Source organism: Pezoporus wallicus, unplaced genomic scaffold (assembly GCF_028554395.1).
Source record: "Pezoporus wallicus isolate ANWC-B61680 ecotype Strahan unplaced genomic scaffold, APGP_CSIRO_Pwel_v1 contig_13267, whole genome shotgun sequence".
NCBI classification, from domain to species: domain Eukaryota; kingdom Metazoa; phylum Chordata; class Aves; order Psittaciformes; family Psittacidae; genus Pezoporus; species Pezoporus wallicus.
This window is the reverse complement of record NW_026636310.1, coordinates 10,322-27,581: the sequence shown is the minus strand read 5'-3', so window position 1 is coordinate 27,581 and position 17,260 is coordinate 10,322. Positions and strand designations below refer to the sequence as shown.

The 17,260-nt window shown below is 41.3% G+C and overlaps 1 protein-coding gene across 4 annotated transcripts in view; it reads right to left on the bottom strand.

Annotated features, from left to right (window-relative positions):
* The window catches only part of RALGAPB (Ral GTPase activating protein non-catalytic subunit beta), a 46,946-nt gene extending 31,293 nt beyond the window's left edge, over nucleotides 1-15,653 (bottom strand). For all 4 annotated transcript variants that reach the window (XM_057399934.1, XM_057399935.1, XM_057399936.1 and 1 more), the window contains exons 1-8: nucleotides 15,426-15,653; nucleotides 14,548-14,750; nucleotides 10,751-10,914; nucleotides 9,935-10,121; nucleotides 7,549-7,680; nucleotides 6,208-6,386; nucleotides 4,401-4,549; nucleotides 4,070-4,286 (exon numbers count right to left, since the gene is read on the bottom strand). In XM_057399934.1, the coding sequence (XP_057255917.1) occupies nucleotides 4,070-4,286; nucleotides 4,401-4,549; nucleotides 6,208-6,386; nucleotides 7,549-7,680; nucleotides 9,935-10,121; nucleotides 10,751-10,914; nucleotides 14,548-14,750; nucleotides 15,426-15,608 (1,414 nt within the window). In that variant the 5' untranslated portion in view covers nucleotides 15,609-15,653. The remainder of the gene's footprint in view (nucleotides 1-4,069; nucleotides 4,287-4,400; nucleotides 4,550-6,207; nucleotides 6,387-7,548; nucleotides 7,681-9,934; nucleotides 10,122-10,750; nucleotides 10,915-14,547; nucleotides 14,751-15,425) is intronic.
* Between the last annotated feature and the right edge of the window lie 1,607 nt (nucleotides 15,654-17,260).

Below are 17,260 nucleotides of genomic sequence, written 5' to 3'. Positions count from 1 at the left end.
AGTAGTTATAAAATACTTTTAAGATGGTGAAATTGTAATATAAGTTAAGAAGCTTTTAGCTTTTCTAAAAAATAGATTAAAAGCTTTATGATACAGCAAGCTCGTTAAACATATAGGAAATTGGCATTCAGGTCCAAAATTATGGCTTTGAAAGTACCATGCAAAACAATGAACAAAAAGTTACAAAATACTAATAAGGTTCAGAGCTGTTCACACCAGTGTACATCAATTCCTCAAACAGATGCATTAACCCTTCCCAGCTCAAGTACACTTCCCTAAGTTGCATTGTACCTGGTGTACACACCAGGCTACCCTAAGGCTCTGGGACTTGGGGTACAATGTCTTGTAGGGGGAAGGTTACTTACCTGCAGGCTCCCCACAGCAATGCTCCTACTTCCAAACCATGAGTTCCTGAAGGTAATACAGCTCTGGCTTCCCTAAGTCAAGCTGCTATCAGCCAGTATACCTAAGCATGCCTCCCCTGTCCACCAGCTCAATCAACAACCTTCCAAAGCAGAAATAAAAGGCAGAGCACTCCCAGAAATACCAACACCTCAAAAATAATCTCCAGAGAAAGAGGAAAGACTCCAGTAGCCAGGGACCAGGAAAGAATGTCACCACCTCATGAGAGTGGCAGCTGTGAATGTGCAGGGTCAGATCAAGACCTATGACCAAGCCCCTCAGCGATGTTCAAAGATGCTCCTAATCAGGGCTTCTTGTAGTTTTCTCCTAGAGCCCCAGAAACAGTCTTTGGGATGTTTAATATTAATGACAGTAGGGACAGAAAACATGAGGATAAAACTATACCCACTGCCAACAGCACCAGCAAGCAGCCTAGGCCAGGCTCCCTCAGCTGCTATAAACCACACAGCTGGCAGGCTCATGACCAACTACTTTTGGTACAAGGATTAAGAGTGAGGCCACCGAATTGGAAGACTCAGTTCCTGAAATGCAAAGCAGGGTCAAGTAGAGCCAGTCTGGTTACCCTTCCAGCCATCCAGATATTTTTCATCTCAGAAATACAAAAAGCTGTACACTTTTTCCACCAGTCATTTTTCTTAACTTCCTTCCTTGAGGTTAAAGAGTCCAAGAAGTAAGATATGTGAGGCTCCAACACAAGGAGAAAAGCAAGAGCAGATAGGTACTCATTCACATTCACCTTGATTAGCTGCTCCTTACTTCCTAAAGCTCATCAAAAAGACTTGTGTCTTAAGATGGGAGAAGGATGATGTGCTGGTCCCTGTGAATCAGCAGGGTTTATTTCAAAGAATTGAACTAAATTCTGAACTAAAATGTGAGATTGCAGCTTGTCTGCAGCATTACTTGTTAAGCAATCACATGTAGTTCATGAATGCTTCTTTATAAATCATGGGTTCTCATTGAGAATGAGACATAACAGAAGAGGAATAAGAAACACACATTGGAAAAAGCAGCATTCCAGAAAGACATCCCAGGGCAGGGGATCTCCCTCTGCAGGACCAAGGAGCAATCTGTACCAAGATATTTCACCTCTTTATCAAAGTGGTCCTCAGTCCTCCAGCCAGACACAGAACAGAGAAATCATATCAGAGAGCTCTGAGAGAAGAAATTCTGAACTGCGTGGCATTGAAACAAACTGAACATTAGAAGGGTTTAAAGCTGTTGAGATCTTATACAGCTGCAGTCCTACGACAGAAAAATAGTGTGTGGGCCAGTAGAAGACAATACTACATAGCAAAGCTGATTTTAAGTGCAGGCACTTCCCAATCATAAAATATTTAAAGCAGCCATAAAAATAGTAGTGCTTCCTGAAGCTAATGCAAAGATTATCAACAGCAGTATCAAACATGGTAAGACTATTCAAGCTATTGGCAAGAAGTGTTACTGTACCAGGCTACAAAGGGTAGCAGATGGCCTGTGATATATACAGGTACAACCAACCTGCTGCCAAAAAGAAGCAGGTTTATTTTTGGCATCTTTCCTAAAGGTTAGGGACTGTGGCACCTAACTGTCCTTCTCTGCTGCCCTCTTTCTGCAAGCCACATCTACACTAGGTAACACAAGCAGAGGCTGGCAGATGGGCACAAATGCAGATCTGATTATTACTGATGGGCTCCACTTGTGTGACAGAGGGGGACCAGAGCACACGACCCTCCTCATTCAGCCTTATTCAGGTTTCATGAATTAAAATCAAAGAAACTTTTCAATTTGGACTTAAACCCAATTTAAAAGACACATACTTCAAGTCAACAGAAACTGCAGGAGCCCTTTACAAATCTTGCTTCATTTTCCTAGAGCAGAGACTGCGTAAAAGGATTTATCCAAAAGGATCAGGCAGTCAGATTTTGGTGCCTCTGGAAACTCTGTAGAGAGTTTCAGCAATATGGGTTTATCTTCAGTTCGCTCTCCTGACAGCCTGCCATAGCATTCTGTCGCCAGTACTTTACACAGAGGGAAGAACACGTGTGGAATCCCAGAAGGGCAGAAAAGACTCAACTAAATTCCCTACATTAATTCTATCTTCCAAATAGCTAGAAAAGCAGGACATAAGAGTTTTCTGGATCTCCAACAACATAACTCCCTCAGATCCGCTGCAGCTAACAAATGGCAGAACTTGTGACAGTCAAAGACTGGTCTCACCAGGCACAAATCTGAAGAGGATGGAGGAGGAAGATAATCAAGTCATTCCTAAATAGGTGTTTCTAGCTTTCAGGAAGCTAGTAAGTTCTTCTCTAGCAACACAATCATTTTCTGACCACTGTTAGGCATACATGACTAGAAGGCCCTGGAACCCCCTCAAGGAAGTCAATCATTTTGATTTAGAATAACTGTACTTCTGCTAGAATCACACCATCTCTGTTTACAGCTGACACTGTCACATAAGCAGCTTCACAGCCGAGATCCTTTTCAGGTTAAACACTTCAATAAAATTGCTCAAGATACAGGCTATGTCAAAATTAAAATGATCCAGTCAAATCTGAAAAGCATTAATACAGAAACACACCAGAAGCACGTGCAACTGAACATAGCATCAAATGATGCCTTACTCCTTCCTAAGCACAGCTATTGCTCTAGTAACATGTCGCAGGCCTTTTACAGGGGGACTTGAAACTTCTACCACAGAAATCCACAACTGAACACTTTCAAAAACCACGTGATCCGTATCTAAAAATACCTTTAACAGACTCCAAATCCTAAATCCATCGCCTCCACACACGGATTTGTGACACAACAAACAAGGAAGATCATCAGTTTAACTATTGCTGTCACATCCCACTGTGAACCCAACTTGCTACAACAAACATCTTCCTCCTATTTCTCTAAGGCCAGCAAGCTCCCGATAGATACATCTCTTGGAAGTGCTTAGCAGACATTCAAAACACTACATGAAGAACAGGAAAAATGCAAGGAGTGAGAAAGTTTATTCTTTTCTGATTATCATCGCCAAAAGGAAGAATGCTAAACCCTTCTTTGACTAGAGCACTACTTCTGCTATCATGTTTCAAAGCATCTAACCTCTAAAGCTGAGCAAAGCATAGGAGATACAAATAAATGTAGCAGTCACAGACTGAAGACCACCAAGGTATCAAGTCATATATGGGAACACACAGCACCCGGCACTGAAAAGCAGCCGCTTCACCTGCTTCTTTTAAGTATTTCTGTTGCCCTAACACTCCCCAACACCCAGAAACACCACTTCGTGCAGTATCTGGAGCAATGTTTGACAGTCTTTCAAATATTAAAGACTCACTATAAAAGTTGCTATTACTCAGAGATAGTCAAGCAGATTTCAAATTAGGCAGTGAGATCTTACCACATCATTTCCATCACTTCGTAAGATTTCCCCACTAGCATGCTCAGGAATGCATTGTTAGAGCAAGAGTGTTTAATAGCAAAACGTGATTTTTTTTTTAAAGCCCCCAAACACCTGCTTCAGCTAATAGCAGGTGCTGGCTCAGCTGGGAGGGGTTAACCACAATACAGCACTTCAGATGATTTTGGTTTGGATTATGCATATGTTAATCTTGCAGGTAGGAAATGTCAGTAAAACAAGAAAAAAAGTGTATGTCTATTTTTCAGTGTTATTTACCAGTCATGCTGCTGTCTCTGTTTATTCCATTATGAAGTTTACAGTGAACAAATGCTGCATCAAATAACCACGATCCAAAGAGGTTCAAGATGCTGTTAACCTTTGGCCTGCGAGGAGCTGGTAGTGGCCGTGGTTCAGAACTTGTCTGGTTTGGGCTAGACAGTGGAGAAGTAGAGGATGGCTGATGCTGCACTTTTGAAGTGTGTGCAGTAGTTACCTATTTGAACAGAGGAACACACAGATCAGCTCCTAGAAGAAAGTAAATCACTTCCTCTAACAGAAGAAACTATCAGAAGGGGCAGCTACTTAAATACAGAATAGGGAGTCTTACAGTGCTGGTTTTCATTGTTGCTTTATTCACAGTCACTGCCCGATGCCTTCGGTTGTGGGGTGGAGTGGTGTTGATAGCAGTGTTCTGGGGCATGCTCAGCCTATTCACTGGCGTGGGTGGTGCACTATCAGACCGGGGTCGTGAAATGCCTGTGGATCAAGAAATAAAGCAGGATTTAAGCAAGGATTCCATAGGCTTATATGCAACAGCCCAGTAAGTAAGCATCTGGGCCTTCTGTAAATAGACTAGCTTTCCTCCCTGTCCCCCAAACCAGCAGCAGTACAAAAAACATTTTTCCCCTTTTACTATTAGCAGAAATAAATGTACATGGAAAAGACAACCCTGCTTACATGTAAGCAAATGATTAAAACCCATCAAAGAACCCCACATCTTAAGAAGGTCAGAAGTGGGACACGGTAGGACCAAGTCTAAAAGCAGACAAGAGGGGAAGGGGCAAGGTTTATTTGCCAAAGCCAACTTAAGAGCTCGCTCCTGCCAAAATCCAGGTGCCTCTCACCTTTGTTCTTTCCCAATGAAAGATCCCATGCGCTAAGACTTCTGACCCTTTAAAGCCATCCTAGCTCACTAAACTAAGCTGAAACCCATCCATCACATAGTTTTCTGCTGATTTTGTGAGGTGAACTGCTTGCTGAATAGCCTAACACTAAGTCAGTACAAGACATGGGGTAAGAAAGCAGAGCAAGCTGTCATTTTTCTGTCAGGACATTAGATCAGTCTTTACCCAGCCTCAGGCAAACACTCATGGTGTATAAAGCTACTCTTCCCAGTCAGAATCAGAAGCAAAATCTTAAGTGACAAATACCACTTCTTCCCATTGTAATGAATACCATCACCCTCACACCCCATTTGAAAAATGACATGTGGAATTGCAGTGTGCTTGAAGATCTGACACAGATTTTTTTGACAATGTTACTTAAGGCAGCCAAGTACTTTTCGTAGCACATTATAGAACAACTAACTCCTGCTAAACCAGTAGTGTTGCACAGCCAGTTTTCTCTCTGAACACAGTTTACATGTCTGCGCAAGTCTTCTGCAGTCTCACATCAGCTCACACTTATGGCAGATGGCTACATTTGTTTGCATACATTTGAAGAAGCAGAAGACAGCTCTTCAGAGTTTACAATAGCACATTTTTCTCTGAACAACTTTAATAAGCCTGAAGCATACCAAGAGCAATGCTTTAGATTTCAGATGCTGTATCGTGTCACTTAAAACTTATCAGCCAGCGCTTAGGTCTACTTCACCTTTCAGTCAAATTTGAGCTACTCACTTAACCAGCAGACACAAAGAAACACAGCTTTTCTTCCCAGCATTACTAGTCACCCACTAACCACAAACTAAGTGAAACTGGCACTTGTAGTATAAAGATCTGAAGATGACAGTCAAAATTCAGTACCTTATAAAAACAGGCACTGCACTCCGCTGCTGCTACAAAGTGGTCAGTACTCACAAGAAGCTAGAAGCCTAACACTTGCATTGGTGATTAGACAAAGAGAATGAAGCTTTTCTTGGGGAAGAGATGGCTGCTTTATTTTAGACTTCAGATTTATTTATTTGTTTTGCGTTTGAAACTAAGGCCATCCACAACTTCATGCATTCAAATGTTATTACTGCATACACAGATGCCCATTTGAAAGTGACCTGAGGTCCCTTTCCTACCAATTCCACGATACACTCGCAAATAATAAATTGTTATGGCTGTATTTATAGAGAAGACATTTAGAAGAGATAACATCATGATTAAGTTACTATTCCTAGCTATACACAGGTAGGACAAAAGCATTACCTAGGAATGCATCCACTAAACAGCTGATCCCACGCATGGCACGAAAGAATATTTGAGGCAGATGTTTAAGGCAGGGGTACTGATTCAGTTCTTGAGTCATCCCACTCACATTCAGAAACTGCTCCTGAAATTTGGGGGTAGAGCTAATAATGGCTGGGTTACTCAAATCCACAGGATTACTGCACACAAAAAGAGCAAAATATGTTTTAGTCAGTTTAAGATCAGCTGTTAGGATTTTAAAAACACTTAAAGACACAACAGTTTAAGGCATTTAAACACCACCACCACAAACCAGCATCAAATATCAATATACTTTTAGCTGTGACTCCATCACAGGAAGTCAATTTTCACTTCCTAGGTTAGCAGTACTTTATTGTCTTAACTTCAAACATTACCCAAATACATGTAAGAATGTTATTAAGATCCAATGAACCAGAGCATACACTTAGAATAGTACAGTCTTAGAACAGTATAATCCCACTGTTGCAGTAATATTATTTATTTACAGTTTTTTGAACCCAGTTTAAAAGGCTCTTGCACTGTTAAAATTCTTCTCAAATTATTATTAGCAATGACTTTGCTATTACCAGTGACAAGAAAGGGAATGGGATGGAAAGTTTGAGCAATTTTTCCTGACTGATGCAAATCCTGTAACAGCAATTCCAGACTTGAAGAGTACAGCACTTGTGACATTACTATCACAAATGAAGAAAAATAATAAATTGGATGAGAATTAGATTTGAAAGTCTAATGTTTCTCCAGCTTTAATTAGTAGAAGTTCTATGTACATAGCTCAATATTCCAGCCATTCAGAAAATGAATGCAATGCCATTCCCAAGAATTATAAAACCAAGCATGCCACTTGGTTCTGTTGTGTATTTAAGGAAGAGTAACATGCATGTTAAAATTAACTGCATAGCTTTCTTCATAAACTAGAGATACACCCTTTGTAAAAAAAAAATCTTTTGTAGGTTATATTTAACATTCTAGAGAATAAATGGGAGCAGTTTATATCTCTAGGAGCTATTGTTCTGCTTTTCCTGTTTGCTGTCTCAGAGAAACAAAATTGTATTGAAGTCTTGTTTTTCAGATCCTTCAAAATACCAATAGCTAAAAACTTTCTAGCTAAATGAACCAGTTTACATACTAAAAGAGTCAAAGAGTTCAAAGTTGAACAGCATAACCTTGCCCTAAACTGCTACAGGGCACTGGTATAACAAGGTTCTCACACTTTATTTGTGTGCTCAACCTTAGGAATCTCCAGGGAAATCTTTCATTTGTCATGCAAACATACAGAGATGATGCAAGAACATGAACAATGGACGGCTGTAATTACAATACCTCAGCATATGTAAAAAGCGAAACCAAGTTTGTGCAACGCACTCATTATCCATTTCAGGAGGAATCAGACCAGCATCTTCATCAGGAATTTTAAATGGAGGAAATGAAGGTCCATATGTAAAACGCAGCAATCTAGAAAGCAAGTCAGGCAGATCTGTCATTCAGTTAATACTCCTCAAATCAGCAATGCATCTGAGCCTCAAAGGAATCAGTGATCCCCAGGTGGGCCCGCAAGCAACAATGCAACATCCTGAGTTTTCCTAGAGCTCCTCACTTTATACAGTCATTTAGTCCTCTTATAGCTTTGAAGGGTACATGCCTTGGAGCCTGCCCAAAGGTCCAACAAAATCAAAGAGTTACGGAAGCCTAACACCTCAGCTCTCTCATCTGATTAGCCAGGGGGTTACTGGTTAGCACAGGCACACTCATAACTGACAAGATGCTGCCTAGGAAGGGAGCAGGGAAAAAGAAAATGAAGAAGGAATTTAAGCCCTTATCATTAAAGCTCTTTAGCTAGTGTCCTATGACAGGAAGTCACATTAGATTACAGGTCTAAATTCCAGGTTACTGATGAGTTACAATTTATACCATGAGAAACACTCAGTGCTGTTCTACAAGCAGCACAGGATTTGCAATCCAGAGAGTAGCAAGCTCTTCAAGAAAGACTCTGTGTTTTGCAGAAGCTGACACAATGTTCTTCTCTAAAAGGATGGAAGAGATCCGAGACACACTTTTCCAATATCCTAGCATTCCCAGAAATTAGTTTTTACCTTTCCCTAAGCTAAACTCATTTGGAGCCTGCCCAAAGGTCCAAACAAATCAAAAAGCTACGAGTTCAAAATACCACTGAACTTAAAGCTAACCTCAGAGGAGTTCAGCTTTCTTTGTATTAGGTGTAAACCAGTATTACTGAACAGCAGACTACAGCATTACAGAAAACATGCAGGTTACTATGCATCAACAGAATGAAGACTGTTAGTCAACAGTGGAAGCTAAAGTGTGGGCACAGTGCATGGAGCAGAACACCAACGCATGTTTTGAGACTGAGCTGTTCTTTTCAGACCAGTGAATCATAAGATATTTTCTGTTATGCAATGCTGCATCTAGTGAGCTAAAAATAACTACAGAAATAGCGTGGGAAATACACAGGACTTGCATTGCAGCTTTATTTCCCACAGGTTTAACAAGGCAGCCCCATAACCTAGAAAAATCTATCCACACTCGGAATTTTGACTGGTAATTCAAAAGCAAAAGTTTCCAAGAGTTAAAATAAACCCTTGCAGAAAAGCGAAGGACTGTGTTTTTCACAGTGCAGCAATTTTCATACATCTTTGAATTTTTATGGAACTGGTTATTGATGTCTCAGGATTGCTGGAAAGAAGAGACCCAGACCCCTGCTCCTCACCAATTAATTTAGTTCCTTCCTCTGAGAGGCTGAGATTTGTCCCACAAAGTCTTCATACAAGGGGAAGTGGCCTCAAGTTGCACCAGGGGAGGTTTAAATTGGGCATTAGGAAAAAATTCATCACCAAAAGGGTTATTAAGCATTGGAACAGGCTGCCCAGGGAATGGTGGGCAACATTTTAAAGTGCAGATATGGCACTTAGGACATGGTGGACTTGACATTGCTGTGTTTATAGTTGGACTCGATGATCTTAAAGGTCTTTCCAACCTAAACAATTCCATGATCCTCACTGTTCCCATGCCCAGCAAGGTCTGGTCCAGCTCTGCTCCAATACTGTCTGAAGCAGAATGCCACCGCTCAGAGGAGAGCCCGCATCACATTCCTACTGCCAGGACACAAGCACCAGGCAGCTATAGCACAGCTTGAGCTCCACAGGGTAGGAGAAGCAGAGTCCAAGAGTTACCTCAAACACAGCAACATGAAGTAGTAACACACACCTAACAGTTTTGGTGGTGACTGTCATTAAACACATAATGTGACACTAATATTCCTGACTCATTTTTCATGGGACATGATAAAGAGTCACAGTGATGGAGACTAGTAAACATACTGTAAAGTGCTAAATATCTGACAGATGATGAAATTACACAGTTACAGAGAAGATCTAACTCAGATCTTCACTTGCAGAATGAAGACACACACACAAGTCAAAACAGGGCTTCGAGCAACCTTGTCTAATGGAGGATGTCCCTGCCCATGGCAGCAGGGTTGGAACTAGATGAGCTTTAAGGTCCCTTCCAACCCAAACCATTCTATGGTTCTAAAAACAGTAAAAGCCACTAGACACAAGATCTCTCACTATGTTTTGCTCATTCACTTTTGGATTGCTGGTGTTCCAAAAATAAGCAACTCCAGAGGAAAAAAACACTATAACCATTATCATCCCAGTACATGTGTGTATGTCCTTGGGATTTCTCCTACCTGGAAGTAAGGGCACAGATGACCTTGCTCCATTGCTCCACTACTGCAGGGTGATGTCGCCAGTTGGCCACCATCTCTTTGGCAGTTTTCCAGTAAGGTGGTGTTGGAAAGCACCGTGTACAAGCCAGTAACCACACCTCGAACAAGACGCCGATTAATTTTTCGGCCAGATTCTCAGCAATGCCACCTTATAACAGAAACAGAGCACACCTTCAGTGAGTATGAGATCTAAATAACCCCAAATATCTCCCCAAGATTTCAGTATGAGTGTGTAAAGACTCTTATGTTTTTTTTCATTTAAGAATGATTCCCAATTGCTTCCTACAGCCAATTCGCCTTTTTACAAGACCAAGCATAATATACAATGTGCAGCCAAATACGTGTGTCACTAAAGGACACTGGCAATTCCCTGATCTTAGCCTGTCTTCCACTGCATTCTATCTATACTGATGTCTTTTATTTAATAGATATAAAGTGACAATATGATTTCCCAAGCAGGCAGGCCAAACAGCAAGACACATGAGGGTTTCAGTGAAACAAGGAGGGAGCAACCATCTGAAACCATTCATCAAGAACTGTTAAGTACAAAGTCGCTATTCTGCAACAACACATTTAGGAAAACTCAGCTCCAAACCATTCAGTCTTTTCTGACAAAGCTTTACTTCAGAGTAGTGTAGCCAAAACAGGAGTGAGCTATGGTGCCTTAGTGGCTACTAAAAGCTTTCAGCAGGTTTCACCCCATTCCCCTGGCAGCTCAACATCAAGCAGAGACAAAGGTTTTCCAGCAATTGAACCAAATGAAAGTGGAACATGAACCTTGCACAGTTGGAGCTGCTAGAAGAGTGTCATTGATCTGAAGAAGAAATAATAACAAAACCTCCCAGGTTTCTCTTGCCATAATTGTCGATTCATGAGCCAGCTTCTGGACAGCTTTCAAAACCTGCAAGCACAATCTGATCTGACTAGATCCTGGATCTGGCCTGCAAGAGAAGAAAACAACACTTGAGTCTCTAAATAAGAACTATAAAGTGATATGTACAATAATCTGAACTTTGAGCGATTACAAGAGGAAACATCAATATTATTGAACAAGAGCCAAGAACATGAGCTAATATGCTTCTATACACCTTAACTCTGTCTCTAAGCATCCTAACTCTGCCTTAGTGAGTACAAGATGTACCATAACATTCTTCTCTAAATGGCACAGAACTTGCCACCATAAGGTGAACACACCCCATTATCTCAAGGGAATTTATCTTAGGCCAAACAATGAGAATGTAAGACATCACTGTTACATACATAATTCAGAAGGAAAGTGTCAAAATTAGGAGAAACATTATTAGCAGACTAATTTAAATTCTTCCTAGTTTTCCTCTTGCTTCCAAATGTAGACGCAACTCTTAAACCCAATTCCTTGGATTTAGGGGGAAAAAATAGTACCTAGAAGAGGGTCATTAAACAAAAAAGTCAGACTAAAGGAAGAGGCGGTAAGTAAGGAAGAAAGGGAACAAGTTGATATTATCAAGGTCTTCCTTATAATAACAACCAGCTCCACACTGCCACTGCTGAGTCACTCAACAAGAAGTCCTGCAGAAGCAGCCCAAAGCAGCACACTCTTTTCCCATCAGTTAGGACAAGGCAGAAGGGGTACAAAACAGTAACATGAAACATTCTGGACAGGATCTGAGGACACCAACGAACAATGCTGAGGAAGCCTAAAAGCTGGAAGGGTGAAAGAAGAGATTTCAAATTACAGCGTGCAATATACACAAGGTGCATTTCAACTTGTGCACTGTTTCGTCCCTCCTACCACTTACGGAACGGATGACAAAAGAAACCATAAAAATATTACCTTCCATTGGACTACTAAGTAGTAGTTCCAGATTCTTCCAAACACTTTCAGTGTGGTATAACCCACAAGTCACACTGCATGGCAAGTATCTCAAGAACATGCTGATCCACTAGATAGAGATCTGCTTTTCTTACACAGCAAGATTATTGTCAGATACCTTTTAAAAATACTATCAACTATTATCTGGATAGAATAAATGTTGCATTACAGTACTGGAAACAAGACTACAAAGACTCTAGATAATATCTAATGCCAAACTGCAGACTAGTCACAGTTCAGGACTTAAGTGAGTTGCTTGATGCTGGTGCTAGATCCTAACAAACAGTTTCTGTAGAACAAAGCTTGAGACCAGTAAGCCCTGCCTTGGTCATAGCACTATTTTTCTCCTGATCAACAACAAAACAGATACTCTAATTGAAAGGTATCTTTAATATTTGACAGACTTGAAGGTTCAAAGCCTGTTTCAAGACTTGTTTCCCTAATAATATAGGGAATCTATAAAAAGGGGGTTTACACATAGGAGCTCTATATACAAGATGACCAGTGGGATACCTTGAGCTGATCAGGCAACTCTAAAGTCCCTCTACATCTACCAGCTCCTGCTGTCTGCAAAGCCAACTGAATTGCAGACTTTGGTTGCAGTATTTTGCAGATTCATGTCTAGATTTCTCAGAGCTTGGCCTTTTGGTTTCCACACTCCTTTGTGACAAGAATTGTTCTCATGATTTCATATGAAATGCAGAAGTTACTACAAAAAAAGCATCTATTACACTTGGACAGTCACACGTTGCATGGTCTCTCAATCAATTCCAGACATTTTAGTTGCACAGAAGACCCTTGTATCTACATCTCAGTCTCCTGGGGAGGGGAAGAGGGAGAGAGTTCCCATGTTTTCTTTCTGTGCTTCCAATAGTTTGTGGCACCAAAACCTTAGCTAACAGCAGTGACTACTACTACTTCTTCAGTAATCTGCACGGCTTACAGAGTTTGTAGGGTTGTTAGAGACAGAAAGCCTAAGGGTTTCCTGGGGACTGCTCAAATACATCAAGAAAAGAAGTGTTTGTTCCACTGGGTTGGGCAGGTCAGTGCAGGAAGGAGGGATGCAAGTACCCTCTCTCTAGTCTCTCCAGGAGATAGAGAAAAGGCAACTTGACTCTTCCATCTTTCACTGTTCTTATTTCTTGGCACCACACCATTTCAAGGACTGTGCATATAAACATATGCTACAGCCAAGCACTCAAACTGGAATGTTTTATACACACCTGCTTTGTATTTAGTGTATACATCTTCCTGAGATGCTATTTAAGTCAAACTGCCCACTTAAGGCTGCTGCATTTCACACCTCAACTCTACATCTGAAACCCTCACCTCAGCTCTGGGCCACCACTTTCAGGCAGCCAAACCAACAGCTACATCGTTTCCTGGAAACCAGGATGAGGAAGGAAGCTATTTTAATCACAACCCTCCATAGGACATAGGCTTATAATAAAGGCTTAGTATTTTCAACACAAGAATAAGAGACTCTTCCAGGAGATAGCTCAACGCATGTTGCTACAAGAGCTCCTGCGCAGGCGTTCTACAGGAGCCCATCAGCACCAACAACCTGTATCAACTAGGTAAAACCAGAAATTATTCTTCTCTTCCCCTCCCCAGGCACATAAGGATTTGCTTTCACTCAAGCGAGGTGCGCACAACCCAGTTCTGCATTTAATTTCCATTACAGAACGTATTCCTGTTGCTGGAGTGAATTCTGAACACAGCTCTCTGGAGTACAAAAAGTTCAGGTTTTCAGCAATGAAAAAAGTGTTTCAAATACATCTCAGAGGCCTTTGAAAGAAAAACAACAGAACAGTTATACTGGGGGAGGGAGGAAGAGGAGTAGAGTGTTTAAAATAATGATTTTCCAGCACTCCCTGTTTCTGGATATTAATTATTTTACTCAAGAGCCACCCTGTGCAGTCTACCACCCTTCACTGAACTCCATCAATGAAGCTGGGAGATAAAGGTGAAATGGCAGTTTGCGCCAACAGATATGCGGCCACTGAACTGCCTGCTACCAGAGCCCCTGGTGAGAAGGCAGTCAGGGGATCACAGCAACAACTATTTCACGGACTAGTGAAGAATTCATTCTTTACTGTGCCAAGGGAATAAAGGTTCCCAGACAGTAGACTCTGTTCTGCATGTATTAAAAGTTTAGAGACAACTTCCTGCAGAAGCCTGCTTTACTCAGGTTTGTGTTGTTGTCCTGACCATCCTTTAATAGGAATTAAAACGCCCTTTTACTCTACAAACCAAGAGCAATGACAACTAAGGTTAGGTGATGCACTCTGAAGCAAGTAATAAAGAGCAATGAAATCCTTGCCTGAATTTGTATCAGTTATTAACAAAGTATTCAAGTAAAGTTCAGTGATACAAGCGCAGCAGAGCACTTTGAAGACCACTTGCAATAATACATTACTAATAGTGACAAAAGCAGGTGATCTGGTACTTACAGACATACACTAAACATTGATCTGAAGTAGTTTCAGATAGCTAATATTTAAGTACTGTTTCATAGGGCACCATTAAATAATTTCCTCTTACTTATCCAATGTGTGTTCAACAGCAGCAGGTAAACTTATCAAATGATATAGGAAGCATGATGTTTGAGCACCCTGACTATGTAACTTTGTCCAAGACCTAAAAGCATGCGAATCTCAACATTACCATCCAAGGATGTTGAATTCCTGAGCCTCCTGAGTGTTCCAGCCCTAACACTCACCTTGGTACAAAGAGATTTTGGAGATGTTTGAGAATGCTTTGAACATAAAGGTTTGGTTCCTTAATAACTGGTAAAGGAATGGAGTCCTTAGGTAATACAAGAGCCATAATCCAATCTGTATATACATCGACGCAGTATTTCACAGTATCGCCATCCAGAGGGAGGGTCAGGCCGTAACAAACCACCTCCATAGTCCATTTTACCTAAAGAAACAAAGCAGAAGTTATTATTACAGATAAATATTAGCAGGTAAACAATGGTCAGAGCACACTGGCTCTACCTCAACAATGCAACAGTAGTTATGTGGTACGGGCAATTCTATTTAACATATATTGGAAGAAAACACCAAGTCATTAATTTGTATATCATGACGTTAAGAAGATTAATAATAAGTGGCAAATCACTCTAAACCCTGAATCCCAGTCTAACCTGTAGAGAGAACTCTTCAGAACACACAAGAGCTGATGCAATGAAAGATTTCCAAATTCTAGTGAATACTTGTGCTATTCAAAGACCTTTCAAGAAGTCACACACTGTTGCTTCCAAAATGAAAGTCAGTAGAAAGGCTCCATGTGTGTTAACTGCTGCATCCCTTGTTCATTTTTTTTACTAGTTTGATGGCGTTTGGTGGGTTTGGGGTTGGTTTTTGTTGTTTTAGCCTGAACTTTCTGGTTCAGTAGCGTTTATCTGAGCTACCAGGTCATGAAGTACACTGTTGCTATGTTAACAGAAGCCTTATTTAGACTATTAACCTAAAAATATAGCATACTTCATACAACTTTGGACTACTACAGAGAAAAATAAAGGAGGCTACAGAAAATCATTACGTTGCCACTCTAGCATGAAGGAAACTATGCTCTGTAAGGAAATGCACTTACTTCTTTGTCCGTTTTCAGTAAACTCTCACTCCCAACAGATGATGTAATTAAAGCTTGTCCAAGAGGACGCACCACTGCGTTTGCCACTTCTCTCCCCACGTTTTCAGGATAGCTGTGAAGTACACTAGTATTCCCCTGATCATTTTGAATGACAAGATGCAAGGATCTCCACTCTGAGTACATAGTGCCTCTATGCTACAATCCAAACACCTGGGGGGCAAGGAAGGAAAAGAACTCATAATTAGTACAAATGTCTGTAACACGAGTTACCAAAACTGAGGCTGTTCGCCATGATATCAGAGCCTTGGGTGACACGGTTTAGTATGAGGCGTCCCTGCCCATGGCAAAGGGGTTGGAACTAGATCATCTTAAGGTACTTTCCAACCCTAACCGTTCTATGATTCTATGATATGGACCCTTATAAATTCAAGACGCATGTGTCCATGTCACACATTTGAAGATCTGGAAGAGATTCCAACAGCTGGCTTTCAACCTTAGTATGCTGTGGTGGGTTTTTGTTTTGTTTTTAAATACAGCTGTGAGCTTGGGTTTGGGGTTTAAGAAAAAGATAACAGCAAGTTTCAGTTTGGAAAACTAAGAGAAACTGCCTGCAGCAGCAGCAGGCTTTTGTAGCCATTCACAGCAACATTAAAACTGCCACTTGAACAACCTAAGCCATGGAACTGGGACCAAACTATCCCCTTTCCTCCTCTTCCACCAACACCAGCAGTGTTTTATCAGCTGTCTGAGCCAGTTGACCACGTGAATAATAACACAAGGAAAACAGGGTTGGCACAGGGGAAAAGCAAGGAATGTTCAACAGTCACAGCTTGGATGAGCTCAAGCTGTCACAAATGGCACCCTGAGGACCATTTGCCAACTGCACTTTGGCGGCACATTTTGGAAGCCAGTTACTTATACAGGAAATATTTTCAATGCCTCCCTTAGACATTCCTTGGCCCAAAACCAAATAAGAAGCCAGGCCTGGAAATACACCTTCTTAGAGAAAAGCCACCATTTAAGCAAGTCTTTGTATTTAGCCGACTCCACGAGTATTTATTTACACCCAAAATTCATGTAAAAGGCCTGATGATTCCCTTCAAGGCAGGAGGGAAAGCGAGGCAGCAAGATCTTGGCTTCCCAAACTACGTCCTTCCTGGTTTGAGGCAGCAATCACGTGTGGTTATCTGACAGCAGATTAATCAGAGCAGCCACAGGCTGCAGGAAGCATATCCTCTCCATCCTTGAGGCGCTTTCCCTCCTCTGGGAGCCATGGCAGGGAGAATGCATGTGCCACTGTGGTCAAAACCCTTAGCTTAGAGCAAAACAATTCCGGGACACTATCTCTTGGGACACAGAGAAGTCACAACAACAAAACAAACCACCATCAAACAAAACCCGCAAAATAAGCATGACCCACAATCATTAGTGATGTAGGTCACTAATTCAGTGAGTCAGTCACTCCTTAACTTCATGATACAGGTTTCCTCAGAGGTATCATTTCCTTTTATATCCTATTTTATATCATGGGGCCTCTGTATCTTCCCTTTCTGTCCCATCAGAACACTGCCTTAGTCTCCAGCTTGTGTTTGGAGTGGAAGAAGGAGGGACAGAAGTGAAGTATCATCCACTTTGTAAGCCTCCCCCTTTCCCTTGCAAACCTCCAGCACTACCTGTACCCCAGAGCAGCATGCCCCTTCATCTGCCCTGGCATTGCTGCTCACCACACAGGAAGGGCAAAGGCACTTTCCATTCTCCCATTTGACACTCAAGCTTGTTGCAGAAGCACATAACACCATTTGAGGAGGGCTGGTTTAAATAAACCGATTTCAGCT